The 17,896-nt window shown below is 48.3% G+C and overlaps 6 protein-coding genes across 6 annotated transcripts; 1 reads left to right on the top strand and 5 right to left on the bottom strand.

The window, feature by feature from the left end:
• Positions 1-321: 321 nt before the first annotated feature.
• LACBIDRAFT_190285 (uncharacterized protein) lies at positions 322-1,742 on the bottom strand (the record flags this gene model as incomplete). Its single annotated transcript, XM_001880098.1, is given in 7 exon segments — positions 322-598; positions 651-720; positions 775-839; positions 893-1,393; positions 1,443-1,468; positions 1,523-1,664; positions 1,683-1,742. The coding sequence occupies 7 exon segments, from the start codon at positions 1,740-1,742 to the stop codon at positions 341-343; spliced, it is 1,122 nt and encodes a 373-aa protein (XP_001880133.1). The 3' UTR covers positions 322-340.
• Positions 1,743-1,815: 73 nt separating this feature from the next.
• Positions 1,816-2,175, bottom strand: LACBIDRAFT_249188 (uncharacterized protein; the record flags this gene model as incomplete). The annotated part of the gene is made up of 1 exon (XM_001880097.1): positions 1,816-2,175. The coding sequence occupies one exon, from the start codon at positions 2,173-2,175 to the stop codon at positions 1,816-1,818; it is 360 nt and encodes a 119-aa protein (XP_001880132.1).
• Positions 2,176-6,332: 4,157 nt separating this feature from the next.
• Positions 6,333-7,722, bottom strand: LACBIDRAFT_294000 (uncharacterized protein). Its single transcript, XM_001880096.1, has 4 exons — positions 7,434-7,722; positions 6,954-7,386; positions 6,592-6,900; positions 6,333-6,534 (listed from the first exon to the last, which is right to left on the bottom strand). Exons 1-4 carry the CDS (start codon positions 7,580-7,582, stop codon positions 6,469-6,471), a joined length of 957 nt encoding a protein of 318 aa, XP_001880131.1. The 5' UTR covers positions 7,583-7,722; the 3' UTR covers positions 6,333-6,468.
• A 132-nt stretch (positions 7,723-7,854) lies between these two features.
• Positions 7,855-12,331, bottom strand: LACBIDRAFT_249261 (Ca-transporting ATPase; the record flags this gene model as incomplete). Its single annotated transcript, XM_001880095.1, has 18 exons — positions 7,855-8,144; positions 8,196-8,359; positions 8,413-8,563; positions 8,617-8,662; positions 8,722-8,797; positions 8,846-9,126; positions 9,177-9,388; positions 9,451-9,665; positions 9,719-9,836; positions 9,893-10,052; positions 10,102-10,662; positions 10,716-10,873; positions 10,928-11,239; positions 11,293-11,359; positions 11,411-11,545; positions 11,590-11,734; positions 11,788-12,017; positions 12,068-12,331. 18 exons carry the CDS (start codon positions 12,329-12,331, stop codon positions 7,855-7,857), a joined length of 3,585 nt encoding a protein of 1,194 aa, XP_001880130.1.
• Positions 12,332-13,583: 1,252 nt separating this feature from the next.
• On the top strand, positions 13,584-15,202 carry LACBIDRAFT_190199 (uncharacterized protein; the record flags this gene model as incomplete). Its single annotated transcript, XM_001880335.1, has 11 exons — positions 13,584-13,756; positions 13,812-13,843; positions 13,896-13,984; positions 14,034-14,135; positions 14,185-14,264; positions 14,318-14,418; positions 14,478-14,513; positions 14,565-14,583; positions 14,640-14,824; positions 14,886-14,918; positions 14,977-15,202. 11 exons carry the CDS (start codon positions 13,584-13,586, stop codon positions 15,063-15,065), a joined length of 939 nt encoding a protein of 312 aa, XP_001880370.1. The 3' UTR covers positions 15,066-15,202.
• Positions 15,203-15,426: 224 nt separating this feature from the next.
• Positions 15,427-17,706, bottom strand: LACBIDRAFT_296266 (uncharacterized protein; the record flags this gene model as incomplete). Its single annotated transcript, XM_001880094.1, has 16 exons — positions 15,427-15,466; positions 15,525-15,671; positions 15,726-15,750; positions 15,807-15,893; positions 15,949-16,081; positions 16,136-16,169; positions 16,218-16,255; positions 16,308-16,418; positions 16,474-16,695; positions 16,745-16,926; positions 16,977-17,004; positions 17,062-17,178; positions 17,230-17,370; positions 17,423-17,482; positions 17,532-17,566; positions 17,622-17,706. The coding sequence occupies 16 exons, from the start codon at positions 17,704-17,706 to the stop codon at positions 15,427-15,429; spliced, it is 1,485 nt and encodes a 494-aa protein (XP_001880129.1).
• Between the last annotated feature and the right edge of the window lie 190 nt (positions 17,707-17,896).

Below are 17,896 nucleotides of genomic sequence, written 5' to 3'. Positions count from 1 at the left end.
GAGCCAATCAGCTCCTGTAGATGCGTAGGTCAAATTGTACTGTCACAAGGCACTGTTTTTCGGAAGGAGAAATTGACCGATTCGACGCAGGGAAAAGAGCATGGCAACCGAGACACATAATCGAATGTAGACGTTCTGTTGGAATAGAGTTGGTGCCGGAACGCCTGACGGCAGAGTTCTCCGAACTCCTCTTGGAAAACAGAATGCTGGATATCAGCAACAAGTTGCAATGGTGGCTCGCGAATTTGACATGATATTGATGACTTCTCTATTTGTTCGGCAAGAAATTGTTCCTTGTCAAATTGTGCAATCAAACGAAGAGGAAACCAAAACAGGATGCTCAGTCATGTTTTAAGGTCGGAGGAAACAAGTTCTTGTCGTCTTCTCGATTACCTATGACCTCGACTTTGAGTCCAACTCCAGCAGGGACGCATCCTTCACCAAAGGCGGCTTCCAATGCTAATTTCGCTTGGAATCCGGAGCAGTGCATTGGCAAAATGTAAGTTGGTGCAGGTCTGAGCTTGTCAGATAGAAATTTGACGGTGGAGGGCACTCGAGGACCGAATTCTGAGCCTGCAAGGTGCAGACCACCGACGACCTGAAGGGATTCAGAGGGGTTTTTTACAAGATTGATTTTAACGAGTATTCACCATATGAATTGGTCGGTTAAACGTGGTCATTGCATCTTTTATAACATTTACAATTCCAGCGTGTGAGCAGCTAACGGGAGTGAATTGAGTTCGAGAGATGAGATGCAAAGAAAGAAGAACTTACGCGCTGAAGATGACTAAACCCTTGCCTGCCACATCTATCGCAGCATACCTCTCATCCATGATATGCTAATAATAAAAAATAGGTAAGCGGCAGAAGCTCAGTATAAGAAACGAAGAACCTGCTCTTTGACCCATTTTCCAGGGCCAGTTCCCTCCTCTTCCCACCTCATGCCCCCCAGCATGCCAGCCTCAAACTCAGTAACTCTCGGAATCTCGCCACTCACCCAGACGGTTCCACCAGCAACAGCATGTCCCTCCGAATGCTTCTCCACGATCCCACCAGCCTGTTCTATCAATTCAAAAGTTGGATCAGGAGGTAGGGCACATATGACTTTGTCGAACGAAGGGCCAGGGGCTATGCCTCGTAAAATTGGACGATTGGGATGGACGTCCACGATACACCGAGTTTGAGAAACCGTTTCATTAGCAGCGCGGTTTCGCAAGTCGAGAAACGAAAGCAGGCCGCCCGTGTGGTCGCTGTGCCAATGTGATGTGATGACGCGCTCGATGCTTTCGACGGGTATTTGCATTGCAGTTATATTTCGAACCAGCGACTGAGAGTCTGGGCCGGTATCAAAGAGCGTCAGGTGAGGAGTCGTGTCTCCGTCGGTGAATGTTTCCTAAGTGCGCGATTTGAATGCGACTGAAGTGGCAAAGAGACAGCCTTACTATGAGAGCAGAGAAACCATGGGCGCCTGGCGTACATTTAAGTTGATTCACTGGTCAGGACTCGGCGGCGGTACACCCACCACAACAAAACTTGTTGAAATCGAGAATAGGAACGCCTTTATCCTGATCAACGGGTGGATGCCGTTGAAGGTGCTGAGAGAGTTCATGGGTAAAACCAGGGGGCAATTTGGTCATCCTATGACTGGCATTAGTAGGAAACAGCTGGTCAAGACCGCCAACGTGCCATTCTATGCAATTGTCGACAAGGAAAGTAATCGTGAGCTTGTCCACAGACGGCATGATGAACAGTTTTCAAAGATACATAGAAACTTAACATAGCATACAACCATAATACATCATAAATATCTCCACTCTACCTGAATCCCATCCGTCTCGCATACTCTCTCTCCTCTTCCACCGTCAGCCGGTCGCTCCCAGTCCAGTTCGCAGAACTCGTCCGGGCCCTGAACCGGCTTGTCTTCGTCTTAAATATCTCCTCCATCTTCAGCGGCCTAACCGCGCCAAATATATCATCAGGGTTAATCCCGCTCTGCATCTCCAACGCCTGCCTGAGCTCCGGTGACTGAGCCCAGTTCGGTGGGTCGAACGTTCGTGGTCGATCTTCATCGTCCGAATCAGAATATTCGCTATTGATATCTGGCAGTTCGATGCTTTCGCTAGGAACGACGGGTTCCGCCTTTTGTTTGAGTTGCGCGTCGACGCGCGCTGCCATCAGAGACTGAATTTTCTGTGAGGGCTGTGCCACATCATCATCGTCCACGATGGCTGGTGCATTGGTAACAACCTTTGCATTCCCTTTCCCTTTCTGTAGTGATGAAGGTGCCTTGACCCCTTTAGAAGCGTCAGTCGGCTTGGTCGCCGAAGGAGCACCAGCATTGTATCCAGTCGAAGATGCAAGGGCTGGAGGCTGCTTCATTGCTGGTTTCAGTTGACTCTTGAAGTTGGGCGTTGGCGCAGGTTTCTTGAGCTCTTGCTTCTTCTCAACTTCAACCTTGCGCTTCTTACTCGTGTCCTCGTCCTTCTTGCTCCCGCCAGCTTTGATCGTCCTCTTATCGGTTTGTTCTTCTCGCTCTCTCTTTCGGCGGTCACCTTCCTCTTTCAACTTTCGCTCTTCCTCTTCAGCCTTCGCCTTCTCTTCCTCTGCCTTCCTCTGTAATGCAAGCTGGCGCCTATTGTCCATTTCTTTCAACCGCGCGGCCTTCTTATCGGCCTCCTCTTGTTGCTACAACCATTCTCAATATCGGGGTGCTAGGGAGCGGAAACGAACAAACCTTCTTCGCTGCAACCGCCGCCATCTGCAGAACTTTCTTAACCTCAGGCTTGGCTTTCTTGCTTGTGCCTAATGCGCTGCTAATCATCTTCGAAGCTTGGCCAAAGAAACCGGTCTGCGATTGTGATGACGCGGATGATGCCAGCGACATTTGACTTTGACTTCTTGGTGCTTGCGATTGCGACTGTGTTTGTGACTAGCAAAAAGGAAGTCAGAAAAGGAAGACTCAGCAAAAAGTAACATTTACCTCAATAGGGCTTGCGGTTGACTTTCCAGGACCCAAGACGATCTCCTCAAGCTCTTCATCTCGCTCGAAGAGATCATCTTCGTCTTTCATATCATCCTCGAATGCACCGGGAATATTTCGACTTGTGCTCGCCACTTGGTGGTTCAGTAGCGGGGATGTATGAGCCCGATTGCTATGCCCAGTGTCCGTCCCTCTCTGGCTTTGCGAGGGTAACGTGCTCCAAGTCATGCTATCCTCCTTGCTCGCGCCAAATGACCATTGCACACCAGCTGCAAGCTTCTCATCAATAGGCCAGCTATCGTCCTCGTCGAGCACAGGAGCTTGCTGCTGGTGCTGACTTTCATGCAAGGATTGACTGCCATACCCCATGGAATAATCGGTATCTTGGGTACTGGGAACCCACGCTGGGACATCATCTTCTTCATCAAAGACAGCGTCCGATTTGATGCTTTCGAGTGTAGACTGAGCGCTGAGAGGTACTGGTGCCTTGGACAATGTCGGATGGGCGGATAGAGAAAAGGTGGGGGCGCTAGGAGGATTGAAAGCAGAACTTTTCGTTGCAGGCGGAGTTGGCAAAGGCCGTGTCGTAGCAGTATGAGAAGGTGGGACGAAAACAGGTGGGGGTTTGTTGAAGACCGTGCCTGTAGGAGCAAATGTGGCAGTGGTGGTGGCAGTTTTCGTTGCAGGCGGTGACTGTGGAGGCGTCGTTGTTGTGCTCTCGCGGTTTGAATTCTCCCTATGTCCGTCGACTTCAATTTGATTTCGCTCCATGACCTTGGCTTCCGCTGCAGCTCGGGCTTCAGCCAAGGCGCTGGCAATACTACTGGCGCCATTAAAGCTCTTTCCAACCTGAGTTCCAAGCCCTTCGACTGTCTTCTTGAGGCGATCCAAAATGCCGCCCTGACTAATAATCTGCGAGGAGACATCAACACTATTCTCCGTCTTTGCAACTTTAGCCTTTCTTTCTTCTTCCTCAAGACCAGTCGTCCCCGGAAGAGTGGCGATATCTCCACTTTTCCTCTTCAACACGGGAGGTGGTAGCGCAGATACGGAAGTATGTGTTTGATGGCCTGGGGTGATAGAGGGTGGCGCTGGCGCTTGTGTAGTCGATTTTGCACCGGTCATTTCCAGCGCCTTGACCTCTCTCGCTTTCTTTAACCACGATGTACGTTTGCCACCGAGGGCTGCACCAGGAGTCGTAGCCCCGATTAATGCATTGCCCATGGATGGGTCGCGAGGAGCATAAGTTGACTTGCGTAACATCATAGTGGGCTCAGGAAGGCTGGGGAAGGCAGACAAGGGAGCACTCGAAACTTCAACCGCAGCGACATCCAGGACATTGACATCCGTTGGCAGGCTTGGCGCTCTTTCAGGTAATGGTGCAGCCATTTCCACGTCTTGTTTAACGTTCCGAGAGGAGATCGGCGAAATTGGACGCAGGGTTTCGTGGTTGCTTTCCATCGATGCTTTTGGCTGAGGACCCGCAACTTGAGTTACAGGCGTATCAGCTGGAACATATGGTGGAGATGGAGAATGTGGCTGAGATGGGTCGATGGCTGCTGGTGTGCCTTCAGCTTCCGGAGTAAATTGGCTAGACTTCGGTCTGCCAGTGAGCGAGTTGCTTTGCTCCTCCACCTCGTGTGCAGCATTAGATGCGAGAGACTGCTCAGTTTCTGCGATCTCTTGTGTCTTCCTTGGAGCATGAACTGGAGGTGAAGGGAATTCGTCCAAACGACCCATTTGAACCGATGTGCGGCTGTATTCTGCCATCTCATCGTCTTCCGCAATTACAGACAAGTTGTTCTGGTTCGAATTCAACGCTGGGGAAGGGAAAGATTCGGCGGCAGGCTCGAAAGAAGCCTGTGGCTGTGTTGTAGAAACGGCGGGAGACGCGACGGATTCATCTGGAGAAAGTTCATGTTCAGTGGATGAAAGTGACGACGTCTGAGCATCGTTTGTATGATGAAAGCTTGGCTGGTTTGAAACAGGGGGTGTAGCGTTCGGAACATCGATAGGCTCTGAGGGCAGGGTGGGTTTCGCCATCAAGAGTGCCTTGTGGAAACTGTTTAGTGGCTCGGTCTTCTCCTCGCCACCTTCCTCCTGTAGCAGGCGTCAGAACTATGATGTATCAAGACACCTTGACGGCGCACCGCTAAAGACAATGTGACCACGTTGTTCAACTTTGAGGTCATGTTCGGCTTCCTGGCGATAGCCTTCTTGCGGCCAGGAGTCTTGACGAGTTCGATGAGTGGGCTAATCACATAACTTAAGCGAAATTGTCAAGATTTAAAGAAGAGACAACGCTTACTGTTGTTTCGCGTCGGATAGGATGTTGTCGAGATAGTCATCGAGGAATAGAAAACCGTATGTTTGAACTTGATCTTGAAAACATTTGCGACCAGGGTCATTCGCCATGGTGAGGCGAACAAAGTTGGCCCATTCCAAAAGACCAGTTTGAGCCATGAATACAAGTTGGCAGCGAAATCCTTGCTGGTGTCGTGAGGTCGTAAAAGTAGTCAAGCTCAAGGTTGAACAATTTCTATTCAACGAGGGAATCACGTGATCGCGTTTTAGTGTCATTGTACAGTTGCGGACAACTAAAGTCAACAAATTGAGTATCTCAGGAACCAGATTTTTTGACGGAAATCTGATGACAGATCTGAAACTGGACAGGCAAAAGGAGCTCAAAAATGATGTTTTTATGTTATTCCCACGAGTTTTTGGCTGCGCCAAAATTTTGAGCCAATTTTTTTGCATCCTACATCGCCATCTCAGCCAGTCTCTCAGAAAAATCCTGCTCATCAAGCTCATCCCAATTACTCTCTGCATATCCATATCTTCTCCTGAATCCACAGCTTCACTTGCCTCATTTTTCTTGTGCAATGAGGTGTGACTCTTGAGATCTCGTGATCAGTTCCTCATCATCTCCCTCACTGACAGTCTGATGGCTTGAGAAAATGATGTCACTGATGGAATGGAAGTCAAGAAAGGGTTATTTTGGAGGCGTGCAAGGTTGCAATGTTTATTACTCCAGGTTTGGGCAGCATAATAGCAATTTTTTTCAAAGGGGAGGATCTATTTTATTTTTATTTTTTCGGTGGATTCTGACAGTACTCATCAAGATCTATCCAAAAATGACTTTTTCGAGATTTTATCGATTTTTTTGGGCCTGCGCCAAAAATTTGGACCTTTTTTCTGACAAATCTTCACTTTTGGGAAATCGGCTCGTACCATTTGAAAGATCTACTCAATTCCTGCCTATTCCGATGGTTTTCGGACTTTAAAAAAATCCCTACCGGTCTCAATAAATCGATCTATAAATTTGTTGACTTTAGTTGTCCGCAACTGTACCAATGCCATACAATGTATCAATATAATGTGGGTATAATGAGGCCATGCCACACAACGCTTGGAGAGAAAAGTGAGTACCTAAAGTAAGTAATGTGGCCGCTCGCGACAACTGAAAAAAAAAAAATCAATCTAAAAATTTACAATGCCATTCCACCGTAACCCATGGCCTGGCCACTTTCTGCTAGTTTCCGTTGCCTGAATGCCTAAGAGAAATGTGTGACGTGAGTACGCAAGTTCAAGACGGCAATTTAAAGACTTGCCTTGCGGTACTTGGTTCGCTCGTACGTTACCAATCCTACCACAATCAGAGCGATGACAGAAATACCCGCAAACACCCCAAGACCGATGGGCAGGACTGAAAGTTTCTTCCCTGGGAGAGTGAACGCCCCAGCTGCTGACGCTGATGCCTGTTCGGCGGCGGCGGCAGAAACTGCAGTTCCAGAGGCTGAGGAGCTGGCGGGCGCGTTCGTCGGCGGTGTTGCACTCGTTACAGCCGGCGCGACGATCGTGGGGCTAGGTGCTGCAGTAGTTGGCAATGCGGTGGTGGAAGGCACTACTGTTGAAACCCCCTGCAACAAACTCATCAATGCATAGTTCTGGAGACAGGTTTATTTATACACACATTCACTGAAACAGCAGGGGACTCGGTGGGGCTTGCTACAGAGCTCGTCGCTGAGGATGATACAGATGCAGAAGAGGATGCAGGCGCAGAAGACGACGCAGGTGCAGAAGACGATGCAGGTGGTGGGGGTAGTGCTGAAGTTGACGCGACTGCGGAGGTTGTGGCAGGGGCGGCCACGGAGGAGAAGGCCGAAGAGCTGGCGAACGACGAGGTTGTAGTTGCAGCAATCGTGGTGGACGGGGAGGAGCTTTGCGGCGTGGAGGATGTCACAGACGTACTAGAAGAGGATCCACCACCGTTACCACCACCATTATCCTTCGGCGGCTCCATCTTAATTGTACATGATTTAACCACCTGCACGGCGTCATTGCCGTTCCCGTCTTTAATCGGGGTTAAGACAATAACGCAAGTCTCAGTCATCACACCAGCAGCACTAAGATAAGGTGAGAAATGCCACCAAAGCAGTCGAGAATGACGCACGTCTCTGTTGTATGTTTTGTAGTCACGGTTTGAGGAGATCCTGATTGGCGGGTAACGAAGGGTGATGCATTGGCGTGGAACGAGAACAGCAGCAGACAGTGGAACCAAACGAGAAATGAAAGTCGGGTTGGACGCAGATTTGAAAACATGTTGGACTGCGACGGATATCTTGACAATGGCGACGGCGACAAGACCGATCTGGCGGGCTTGTGAAATGTAAACGGCCCAGCGTTCGAGTACCGAGATGATTTAAATGATTGGAAGTGCCCTCTGGGCAAAGAATGGCGAGAAGAAAGGAAGAAAGTGAAAAAGGTTAAGAAAAGAACGTTGTCAATGAGTTGCAAGGGTCCCGGCCACATTGAAGCCACTCACTCGTGACTTTACTTTCACACGCGACAATCTATTATCACAAAGCCTATCTCTAACGCATACCACCCTCAACTGCCTTGTACGCCTTCCCTTCACGTACTCGCCGCCTACCACGGTGTAACCACAGCGTTACAGCTCCGATTAAATCACTGACACTCTGTGCTCCCCATCGCTCGAAAGACAATGATACCACAACATTGATCACCGCCACCATCAGCAGCGTGTATCGCGCTCCCAAAGGCAGCGGCATCAGCGTCAATAGTGTGGATACCACTTTCGCAGGTGCAAGAAGTACCCAAATATTGAAAGCCGACAAAAGACACATGGAGCTCATTAGCCAAGCTATCGATACAAAGTCAGCGGTGTACTGTGATTGCAACAAATTCATCGTACCATTCGTCCACATGGGTTTACGGTACGGTGGCCCGATGCTGAATACCGCCGCGACAAGAATGTACTGGAAACATGATATTAAAAATAAGACAGAGTTCTCATAATTGGTTGATTCCAGGTGGTTTCCGGCGTCCACTGTAGGATCTGAGTGCGGAGGAGTGTACCTAAGCCCGGATCAAACTGGGGTCACGGATCAGGGAGCAATTGATCTACTCACCATTCTTGTCGCCGTACCCAAAGATAGCCCCACAGTTGGACACCGCTCGTAATCACAATCTGTCCGATGATGCTTGCAAGCACTTTTTTCGATACCAAATTGGCCGTTGGCCTCTTTGGATATACACGGGGATATGGTAGCGTTCGTCCCACTGTTTGAGCCACACATTTGAAACAGAGTCCACGGAAAGGAAGGCAATCTTACTGGTGATGGCCACAGGTATGATGATGAAAAGATCGATGTACAAAAACTTGAGAGAAAAGGTCGTCAGCTACCCAAATCGAACCACCCACGAGATTAGAACTCAACTTGAAAGTCACCCAAGGAGGACGCGAAAGAGTACAGAAGGGTGACCGATGTGAACTGAATGAGGGAATATAACGCCCTGAAACCAATCATGAGCTATAGGATAGAGCGTCGACATGAGACTTACATATACTTAAAACAGCTGAAGCTCGTCACAAGCGCCGCACGGCCCTCCTTGATGACTTCAAGAACGCAGCCAATATCAGGCGTGCTACTTGTGAAGGGGGCTGCGACGCTGGCCTCTGCTTCTGAAAGTGAAATGCCTACATCCGCCGCCTTCAGAGCTGCACAATCGTTCGCCCCATCTCCGCACATAAGCACGGTGTATCCTAGACTTTGTAACCTTTCAACCACTTCATTTTTCTCGTCTGGAGACATCCTTGCGAATATTTGCGTTTTCACGAGCATCTGAAGAATCATGGTAAGGCGCGGGGAGCAGATCTGACTCATTAACCTACACGTTGTAACGTCTCGAGAGGTGCGTAGTTTAGCATCCAGCGGAAGACATCTCCAGTGATCACAAGTGAATAGTCTTGGTAGTTGAGCTCCTCTGCTTCAACGGTATGATGTTGAGGAGGGGCCAAGGGTTTTAGACTGTAAGAATCAAGTCTCCAAAGGGGATCGTCCATGCATGACCATTCTAGTGAAGATGCTGGAATGGTTGAGTTGCCTACAAAATTTTGAGCACAGTTAAGTGGTTGGATAGATGAACATCATGTGAGCAAAACGAACCTCTCAAGAAAACAGGCGTGAAGACGTGGGCAGCTTGATTTATGAGACCACACTCCCTAGCTACGCTGACCGCAGTAAGCGGGTTGTCACCCGTGATCATTCGGCATGCGAGATGCGCTGAACGCAACGCCTGAATAGCGGGTGCAGTCCCAGGCTTGAGCCTATTTTCAAATATAACCAGGCCAAGGAATCGCAGTCCCGATTCTGCTTGTTCCCTGACACAACATCAGCGATGGAAATGCAGCAACGTAAGCACAGATATAAATACCGCTTCATTCTCTGTGCCTTGAGCCAAGAAAGCCCGTCAATACTCTTGCCTGCGATCGCTATGACACGATATCCACGTTTTGTATAGTACGATAGAAGATCTTCGTAATCCTGCGGAACTGTGCACAAAATGTGAGTGAGGTGTTTAAAAGATAGCAATATGCAGCTTTCTTACAGGAATCTCGGTCACAGATATCGGCCATAACTTCCGGAGCGCCCTTGACATAAATTTCCATGCTGTTACTCTTAAGTCGCTTGACAACGACGCTCATCCTCCGAAGAGAGGAGACAAAGTCGAAAGTACGGATGACCCCGAGTTCTAAGAAATGGGCATGCTTGAAGCAGATTAGCCCCATTTCCATGAATCATTTTTGGTGCACATACCCGTGAAGCACCTTTTAGAGCATCTTCAAGACGAAATTGGGCACTCCCAGGAGGGCGGACGACTGTTTGAACTAAGGCCGTCTGTTCGATTATGGCTCCCTTTGCTTTGATGTTGCCAGTACCTGCAACTCGACCTTCTTCCAAAGTCCATCGTGTGAATTCAAACATCTTAACGTCCAGGGGATCACCGATCACCTCTCCGTTCACCATCTTCAAGGAGTGGCACGATGCAAGGGCGTGTAGAAACATAGCTTTCTCCCTCGCAAGTGGCAGATCATGTATATCCTCCAGCAGCTCGCCAAACTGGTTCATGTTTCGTTCTAAACCTCGAACTCCAAGAACGTCAAGTCCATCTTCCGTCAGCGTTCCGGTCTTGTCGAAGCAGCATACATTAATCTTGCCAGCCACATTCACCCTGCTCGGAGATATGCAAAATATACCAAACTTGCGCAGTCGAGATATTGCGAAACTTGTGCCGATGGATAATGTTGCTGGGAGAGCGGGTGGAACGACAACGGTGATAAGGTCCAGAGCACGAACCACGATTGTTTGCCAGGGCAACTGAATGTCCGTTAGATATTGTCGTAAGAACAGGAACCCAACCTAATTCTCACCCCGATTCTGATGAATTGGACAGCACTGAAGCTAAACCCAACACCAGCGATACCGGCGAGAACGCCAATGAACCTGACTGAATCACGATAAAATTTGAATCCGATTGGTTTGGGGAATAACATAGACCGAATCAAGGCGCCTTTTGTCGTGTTAAAACCTGAAAATGGCATGAGCTCGAGAGTTATTTCAGTGCATAGTGACCAGTGAATACCGGTTCGGGCAACCATAGCAAGTGCAGGGCGACCATGTCCTTCCGGCGTAAAAGCACCACGGATCCGAATCACGCGAGTGCCCCCGTACAGAAAGCTCTTTGAGTTCTCCCTCTTGTCCTCGCGCCAACGAACCAGATCATCATCTTTGATGGGAACCTTACTGACGGGCACACTCTCGCCGGTAAGCATGCTTTCATTAACAATAGCGTCCCCGGACAACAGGAATAGATCAGCAGGCATCAGGGTAAAATTCGATGTCGAGAGGTTAACGACATCGCCGGGTACCAAATCCGTGGAGTTACGTTCCGTCCCTTGTCTCGCCTGTTATAAGCATGAATAGCGGAGGACAAAATAGATGAATTACATGATCCGTCTCTAAGTGTTTCCATTTTACACCAATGTCTCGACATCTCCCTTATGCGAGCAATAGTCTAGATGAGATACTGATGAGCAAAAGTCTTAACTCACTCGCAGACATGTACCTTTTTTGTTTCTATTAATGTCGATAGAATGCTGATGATGGAAATGAGAGCAATGCAGAAAGCGTAATAATAGTAGTCGTCCAAAGACCAGAGGATGATACTCGCGATTTGGAAAACATAGAACGGGTGGATGATCTACAAAGACATGAGATCAGGCTTTACGCTAAAGAAGAACAAACCTCGTCGACGAGAAGTGAAACTGTCGATTTGCCTTCGATTTCAATCTCATTCTTTCCATATAAAATCGCACGTTGAGATGTGGTCTTGTTCTCTAGACCGCCGTGTACAGAAGCCGCTGCGGTCCATGACTGATCCCTCCAGTCCCTAGATAGAACACCATTAGAACATCTTTACAGGGCCGCAACTCCCCTACGAACCTAACCATGCTAAATAACCCTGTCCTTGGGTCAAGGGCGAACCGGGTATACCGATAATCTACCACTAAGACGCGTTTCATGATGCCATCGTTTGCGTTATAATCTTTATCGGAAGGTGGAAGAAGCTCCAGTCCTTGGTGAATTGGTATTGTCTGGGAGAAGACGGTCGATAAATGGTAGGGGTAGTTTAGAACACGAATAGGCAACAGCGCGATAGCTCTGTAGGCCGACTGCAAAAGCATTCAGAGAAAAATAACGTCAACGATTATGCAAGACACACCTCGACAACAATGAAACCATTGTGAGCCTCAATAAATGGTTCTTCGCGAGTGACCCAATGAAGCCAGAAACGAGGAAACCAGTGTCCTATGAGAGCTAACAGACCCAGGGAGAAGAGACATCCAGCCCTCCAAATCCAAACGCGCCAAAATAAAGTTTCGTAACCAACGAAACGGATAGTGCTATCTTCATCAGGGATATAAATCGTTTGTCGACTGGGAGGCCCAACTGGTGGAGGATCCTCCAGGGTAAAAGATATCTCCATATCAATACGAGCCTCGCCGCCAAAAACTGGGTCAAACTCGAGCAAGGGTAACGCCTGGATTCCTTGGCTAGTGGTTTGCGAATCAGAGTCATACTCCATGCTCGCGGTAATCGACGCGTTGTCTCGCCCACCATCCACGGAATGAATTGAATCGACATCTGAATCTTCTTCACCTGAAGAATAACCCCAACGTTCCTCCTCATCATCATCTGCATCGAGGGCATGTTCTGAACCAGCGTCAGACCGTTGGCTGCGTCTCGAAGCTCTGCTGGTAGAGGATCGCTGCGATATCGAAAGTCGGCGGCCACCCGACGCTTCACTTCTCCCGAAGAGATGAGCCAGATTTTCGAAAACTGTGGTTCTAGCAGGTGGAGAGAGAGACTTTCTTCGCCGTCTCCTTTTGCTTGGTGCAGCGCTGTGCTCATCATCACCACTCAGTAAGGATTCCTCGTCGGAGTTTACGTGATTCCTCGTTTCCAAACTTTGTCGCGATACCTGAGTATCCACACTACTCCTTCTAGAACGAGACATTTGGGCTGGCCTACTAGAATCCTGACTCCTCCGCCGCGTTTTGGACCAAAGATCGCTACTCTTTCTGCCCAGCTCAATGTGTGACATGCGCGAAACACTGCTTGGGTTGACTGTGTGTCCAGGGCCAGAGAACATGGCTCCTTCGCCATCGGCGTCGTAGTAAGTGCTATGGTGAGAGTCGCGTCGGGAACGCCGAGAATTGGCCAAGGCATCGCCGATGTCAACCGCTGATGCGCCCTCAGTGTAATCGTGTGATAAACCTGAGGACGAAGAGCCAGCTATAGGGGCCATCTCGTACTCGTCGCCTGTCGAAAAGTGTACGTCCGCTGTAGTAGTCACTTTGTCAACTGAAGTGTGCAATGGTGGGCAATGGCAGGGTGTGTCGAATTCCGGTGGTTAGTTTGAAAAACGACCCAGGGTCCTAATTATGTTCGCACGATCTCTCCCACGTCAGTTATGGCCGTAGTGCGGTAGTTTGGCGGTAGTACCAGTTGAACTCCAAAGTCGAGACTCGATATATCGTTTTTAGACACCACTAACGGATGGTAGCACCCAACTGAGATTTGGTTGACATCTGAGCAGAGTAGCCAAGGGATAGCCGTCGATCTAATCTAATCTTTGAAGTATCTTGATGGCGAACCGGCCCCGGTATCATCAGACCCCGGGCTAGAACTCTCAAGGTGCCAGTTTATGTTATTCTCAAGTTATTCTCCTCCCAAACATGTCCTCATACGATAAAGTCAAAAGTCAACATACAAGTGCCGAGGAACACTACAAGGCCACGACAGCCCGAATCCAGAAGATACAAGCTCACCTTGAGAATACGAGACGAGGAGAGAAGCTCAGCGGCAAAGTTTGCATCATTACCGGTGTCGGATCGTTGAAAGGAATTGGGTTAGTTGCTTAGCCGTTGAAAGTTAAGCTCTCTTGATCAGAGCTCCCGTTTCAGGCGTGCCGCGTCGATCCTGTTCGCTCACGAGGGTACGTATGCCCATAATCGTGTTCTCTGTGCATGTTGAATTGTTTTGGGCAGGCGCAAAACATCTTTATCTCATTGACTTTGATCCTACGAACCTTCCCAACCTGAAGGAAACCATCCAAAGGAAGTACCCTGACGTCCAGGTTGATTCTTTCTCTTACCGTTATTGTGCCATACCCATCACGCTCATAGGTCACCACCATCCAAGCCGACGCAGCCGATGAAAGTGCTATTTCAGGAGTCTGTGAACAGGCCCTGCAAGAAGAAGGCAGACTAGACGTCTTCTTTGCAAACGTGTGTAATCCGTCCTTCTCAAGTCCCCACCCCTTTAATTTCCCCCAAGGCTGGGATTGCTTCTCGAAATGGCCTCCAGGATACGTCAGCAGACACGTTCATGAATTCTATGAGAGTAAACGCGCTCTCGTACGTGACAAAAGCGTCATCAACCAACCAACTCGTATTTACTACGCATCTAGTTGTTTCCTCGCCATCAAGTACGCGTCGGCGGCCATGTTAAAGACAAATGCGTCTAGAGGGAAGAACATGAGCAGTGGAAGCATCATAATGACTGCATCTGGTAGGCTAAGGATCTTTAGCCCGTTGGCGTAAGCTAACTGTGTTGGCTTTGTTGCATAGTCGCCGGAATCCGCTCGGGAGCTGGTACCATTGACTGTGAGTTGCAAATTTTTACACGACGGCTCCACGATGCTAACTTTGCCACAGACAGTGCAAGCAAAGCCGCGTAGGTTCCGTTCAATCACATTGTTGCATTTTCGTGCGCCTTTTAACTCCCACTAGGGTGAACTCACTGGCGAAGACCTCTGCCTATCAGCTTCAGAAGACAGACATCCGCGTGAACACCATTTGCCCTGGTCTCATTGAAACAGGGATGACAGGCGACACTTTCGACTTTGCTCGCTCGCGTGGTACTGCAGGGAAGATTGGCCAACTCAATCCTTTGGGACGATTTGGTGTAGCTGAGGGTGAGACCGATCATTACCTTGCTTTTGATTCATGTTGACATGCTCAAAACGATAACAACAGAAATTGCGAACGCAGCGTTGTTTCTGGCATCAGGTGTGTAATTCAATCTACTTATGGTCAAACGAGGCCTAATCTTTCTTCTTCCTTCTAGACGATTCAAGTTATGTGAATGGTCAGAATATTGCAGTTGATGGCGGGTTGTCAGCTTCCCATCCCGTCGTTCCCGGAAGATGGGCCTAGGGAACAATATTCCAAGGGCCAGTGTTATTTTCGGAAGGATATATACCTGTCGCACATCTAGCAAACTACATGCCATGGCTGGTTCATGGAGTTTGATACTATCGGCTGTCTCAAAACGAGAACCGCAGAAGATGCACCACAGCGCTCTTTCGCACTTAGTACTGGCTCTGATGGAAACGTATGGATTTGACGCCATTCGAGTCCCAATAGAAGGCAGGGTAATGAACCCTATATTTCCACTGTTAAATGATTCTCCTCTCGCGAAGAGTATACATCTTGTACAAAGAATAGGACAACATGTTCTTGCTATAAATTCCCCTATCAAAGATAGCCTAAACTTGCTAAAGCACATACACAATCGCTAAGTGCGACGAGTGAAAACCAGAGGGACACGAATGGGGCTGACGAAGGATCCTTATCAGCTGCGCCGCACACACTTGGAACGAACACATAACTTACGTCAAAGTTATACCCGGGCGCGATTTCAAAAGTCTTGCTTTTTTCTGTTCAAATGTCTCTCCTGCAAACTGCGGCTCTTCTTTAACGGTGATTTTATACTTAGAAATGAGGATAGTAAGGACGGCGATGCCTTCCGTTTCAGAAAACCTGGAAAGTTACAAGGGTTAATTGAGTTATATGTTGAGGAAATTTTAAACATACTTTCGGCCAATGCAAGCACGAGCACCTTACAATGGATATTGTAAGCTGCAGGGTGTACACGCAAGAAGAAAACCCACTGACCAACACTGAAGGGTACGAAAGCATCGCGTGGCCAATCTTTGAGGAAGCGGGATGGCTTGAAATCGTGCGGGTCTTCCCAATAACGTGCTTGAATTGAAGTTAGCTTCGACCACAATCTGCTACCTTGGCATAGGCTTCTTACGGTTGTAGTGTACGCCTGGAGCGCTGATAATAACACGCGCTCCCTTGGGAACAACAACAGTCTTTTTTTCGCCGTTTATATTCCCAGCCTCCAGTACAGTATCTTCAGCGCTGAATTTGGGGATGCCGATCACCTTGATCAATAAAATATCAGTAAGATATCTGGGGGTGTTTTATAAAGTCCTCACAGGAGGGAAAAGACGCATCGTTTCGTAGAAGACGCTATTGACAGAGTTGACGGATATCATATCAACAAGTACGACGACTCACGCAATAGAATGGGTCAGCAACGACATATCTTCATACTCCTGTTAAGCATCTTCTAAGCTGAACGGTTGTAGTGTTGTGTTCACAACTCACTGGCTGCTTGTCTCCGGGAAGAACAGATTTAATATGTTGATATAGGGTTTCCTGTTCCTGTTGATACAGGGCAAGCAGTGCGAAGGCAAAGCACAATGTATGGGCAGTTGTCTTGATGCCATACACCATTGATATGATAAGAAGAAAAATTGATTTTAAAACGAACCTCGTGGCCAGCCACCAAGAAAATGAAAATATTCCCTGGGATAGTGTAAACGACAGAGTACCCGAGAGTCATTTTAAAAGATAACACACCGACAAGCTCTTCCTCGGTGAGCATCGAGGCATCGAATTCATGGTTATTCGAAGCCAGAAGACTGCTAAAAAGATCATGGCGTTCCACTTTCTCAGCGGTCAAACGCTCTTTGACCATCTCGGACATATAAACCTATTTAAATGGGTATATGGTAATGGCGCTAAGGGGGAGGTGCACGTACCCCCAATTCATTGAAACCTTGCAGCGTTTCCCGTCCTCTCTCGGTCAAATTCAGCATCCAATCAGGGCAGACCAATCTGAGAAAGATGCGAGTGGTGACGGTGTGGAGTGATTCTTTGAAAGAAATTTTGTGTCCAGGAGGTAAAACTGCTTCCTCTTTCCAATCTAAAGTCTTGCCGAATCCTATGCAACGCTCACCATTAGGTGAACCCACACGAAATGGTTTTTCTCACCTGCGGAACCGATGACAAATAAAGCAATCTAAAAATAAAGGTTGCTTTGAAATGTTTTGTAGTGAATGGGAAAAAGTAAGCCTACTGGGAGTGTAATATCAAGACAATGGTCAACTGTGACAACGTCTCTTCCATCCCAGACCGTTTCAAAGAGGCCATTAACAATCCGAGCTGTTTCATTCCACACCATTTTATTATTGCGCTGAAGAGGGAACGAGTCAGTCGAGGGCGAGAGCAAAAATTCTTTACACACATCAGAGAAGGCTGGAGCTACTATTTTCCTGTATCTCTTCCATTGTTCTCCCTCAGAAACCACGATGTTAGGGCCATATAGTGCCAAAGAGGCATATTGCTGGACAGGTTTCGGAAAACGCGCACGCGATGATCCGACCTCCTGCTCTTCAGTTTAGTACGCAGGTTCTAGCAAGAACTAGAATATTCTCTACCTTGATGGCAGCGGCGTCACCGAGAACGATGGAGGTGGATGGGCTGGGCCAAAATGATACCTGGAATATAATTAGATAACAAACAATTCCGGAGCGATCGAGCGGGTACCCCAGTATGAATATCCCATCCTGCCTCCTCGAATACTACATGACGTGAGAGTTAGAATTGATTTGGATCTATTCAATGAAAGAAACTTACTGGAGTGCTTCGTTACGAAGTAGTGGTTGGAACCAGCGTTAATACCCGGCAATCTCGGAAGAAAATAATCGACGATGGAGCTCATCGGTAAGAGAGTACGGTAGCCTGGATGATTTCTATATATTGTGGTCCAATTGCGGTCAGCACCAGAGGGAGGCCGAGATAGGTTACGAACCCGACCGACTTGACGGCACGCCAGTGAGCTAGCAACTTTTGAGCAACATAAATAAAGCTTAGACCGAGAACTAGCAGAACGCCAGTCATCTTGCGGCGTT

The sequence above is a fragment of the Laccaria bicolor genome, genomic scaffold (genome assembly GCF_000143565.1).
Source record: "Laccaria bicolor S238N-H82 LACBIscaffold_10 genomic scaffold, whole genome shotgun sequence".
NCBI classification, from domain to species: domain Eukaryota; kingdom Fungi; phylum Basidiomycota; class Agaricomycetes; order Agaricales; family Hydnangiaceae; genus Laccaria; species Laccaria bicolor.
The sequence above is the reverse complement of the archived record's forward strand: the minus strand, read 5'-3'. Positions and strand labels throughout refer to the sequence as shown.

Bases quoted from the DNA above. Each gene is read 5' to 3' on its own strand.
- LACBIDRAFT_294000 (XM_001880096.1), bottom strand. From the start codon at position 7,582: ATGTTTTCAAATCTGCGTCCAACCCGACTTTCATTTCTCGTTTGGTTC. The intron at 7,387-7,433 runs GTGCGTCATTCT...ACCTTATCTTAG, and splicing joins ACAAAACATACAACAGAGAC to TGCTGCTGGTGTGATGACTG. The intron at 6,901-6,953 runs GTGTGTATAAAT...AGTTTGTTGCAG, and splicing joins CCCCTGCTGTTTCAGTGAAT to GGGGTTTCAACAGTAGTGCC.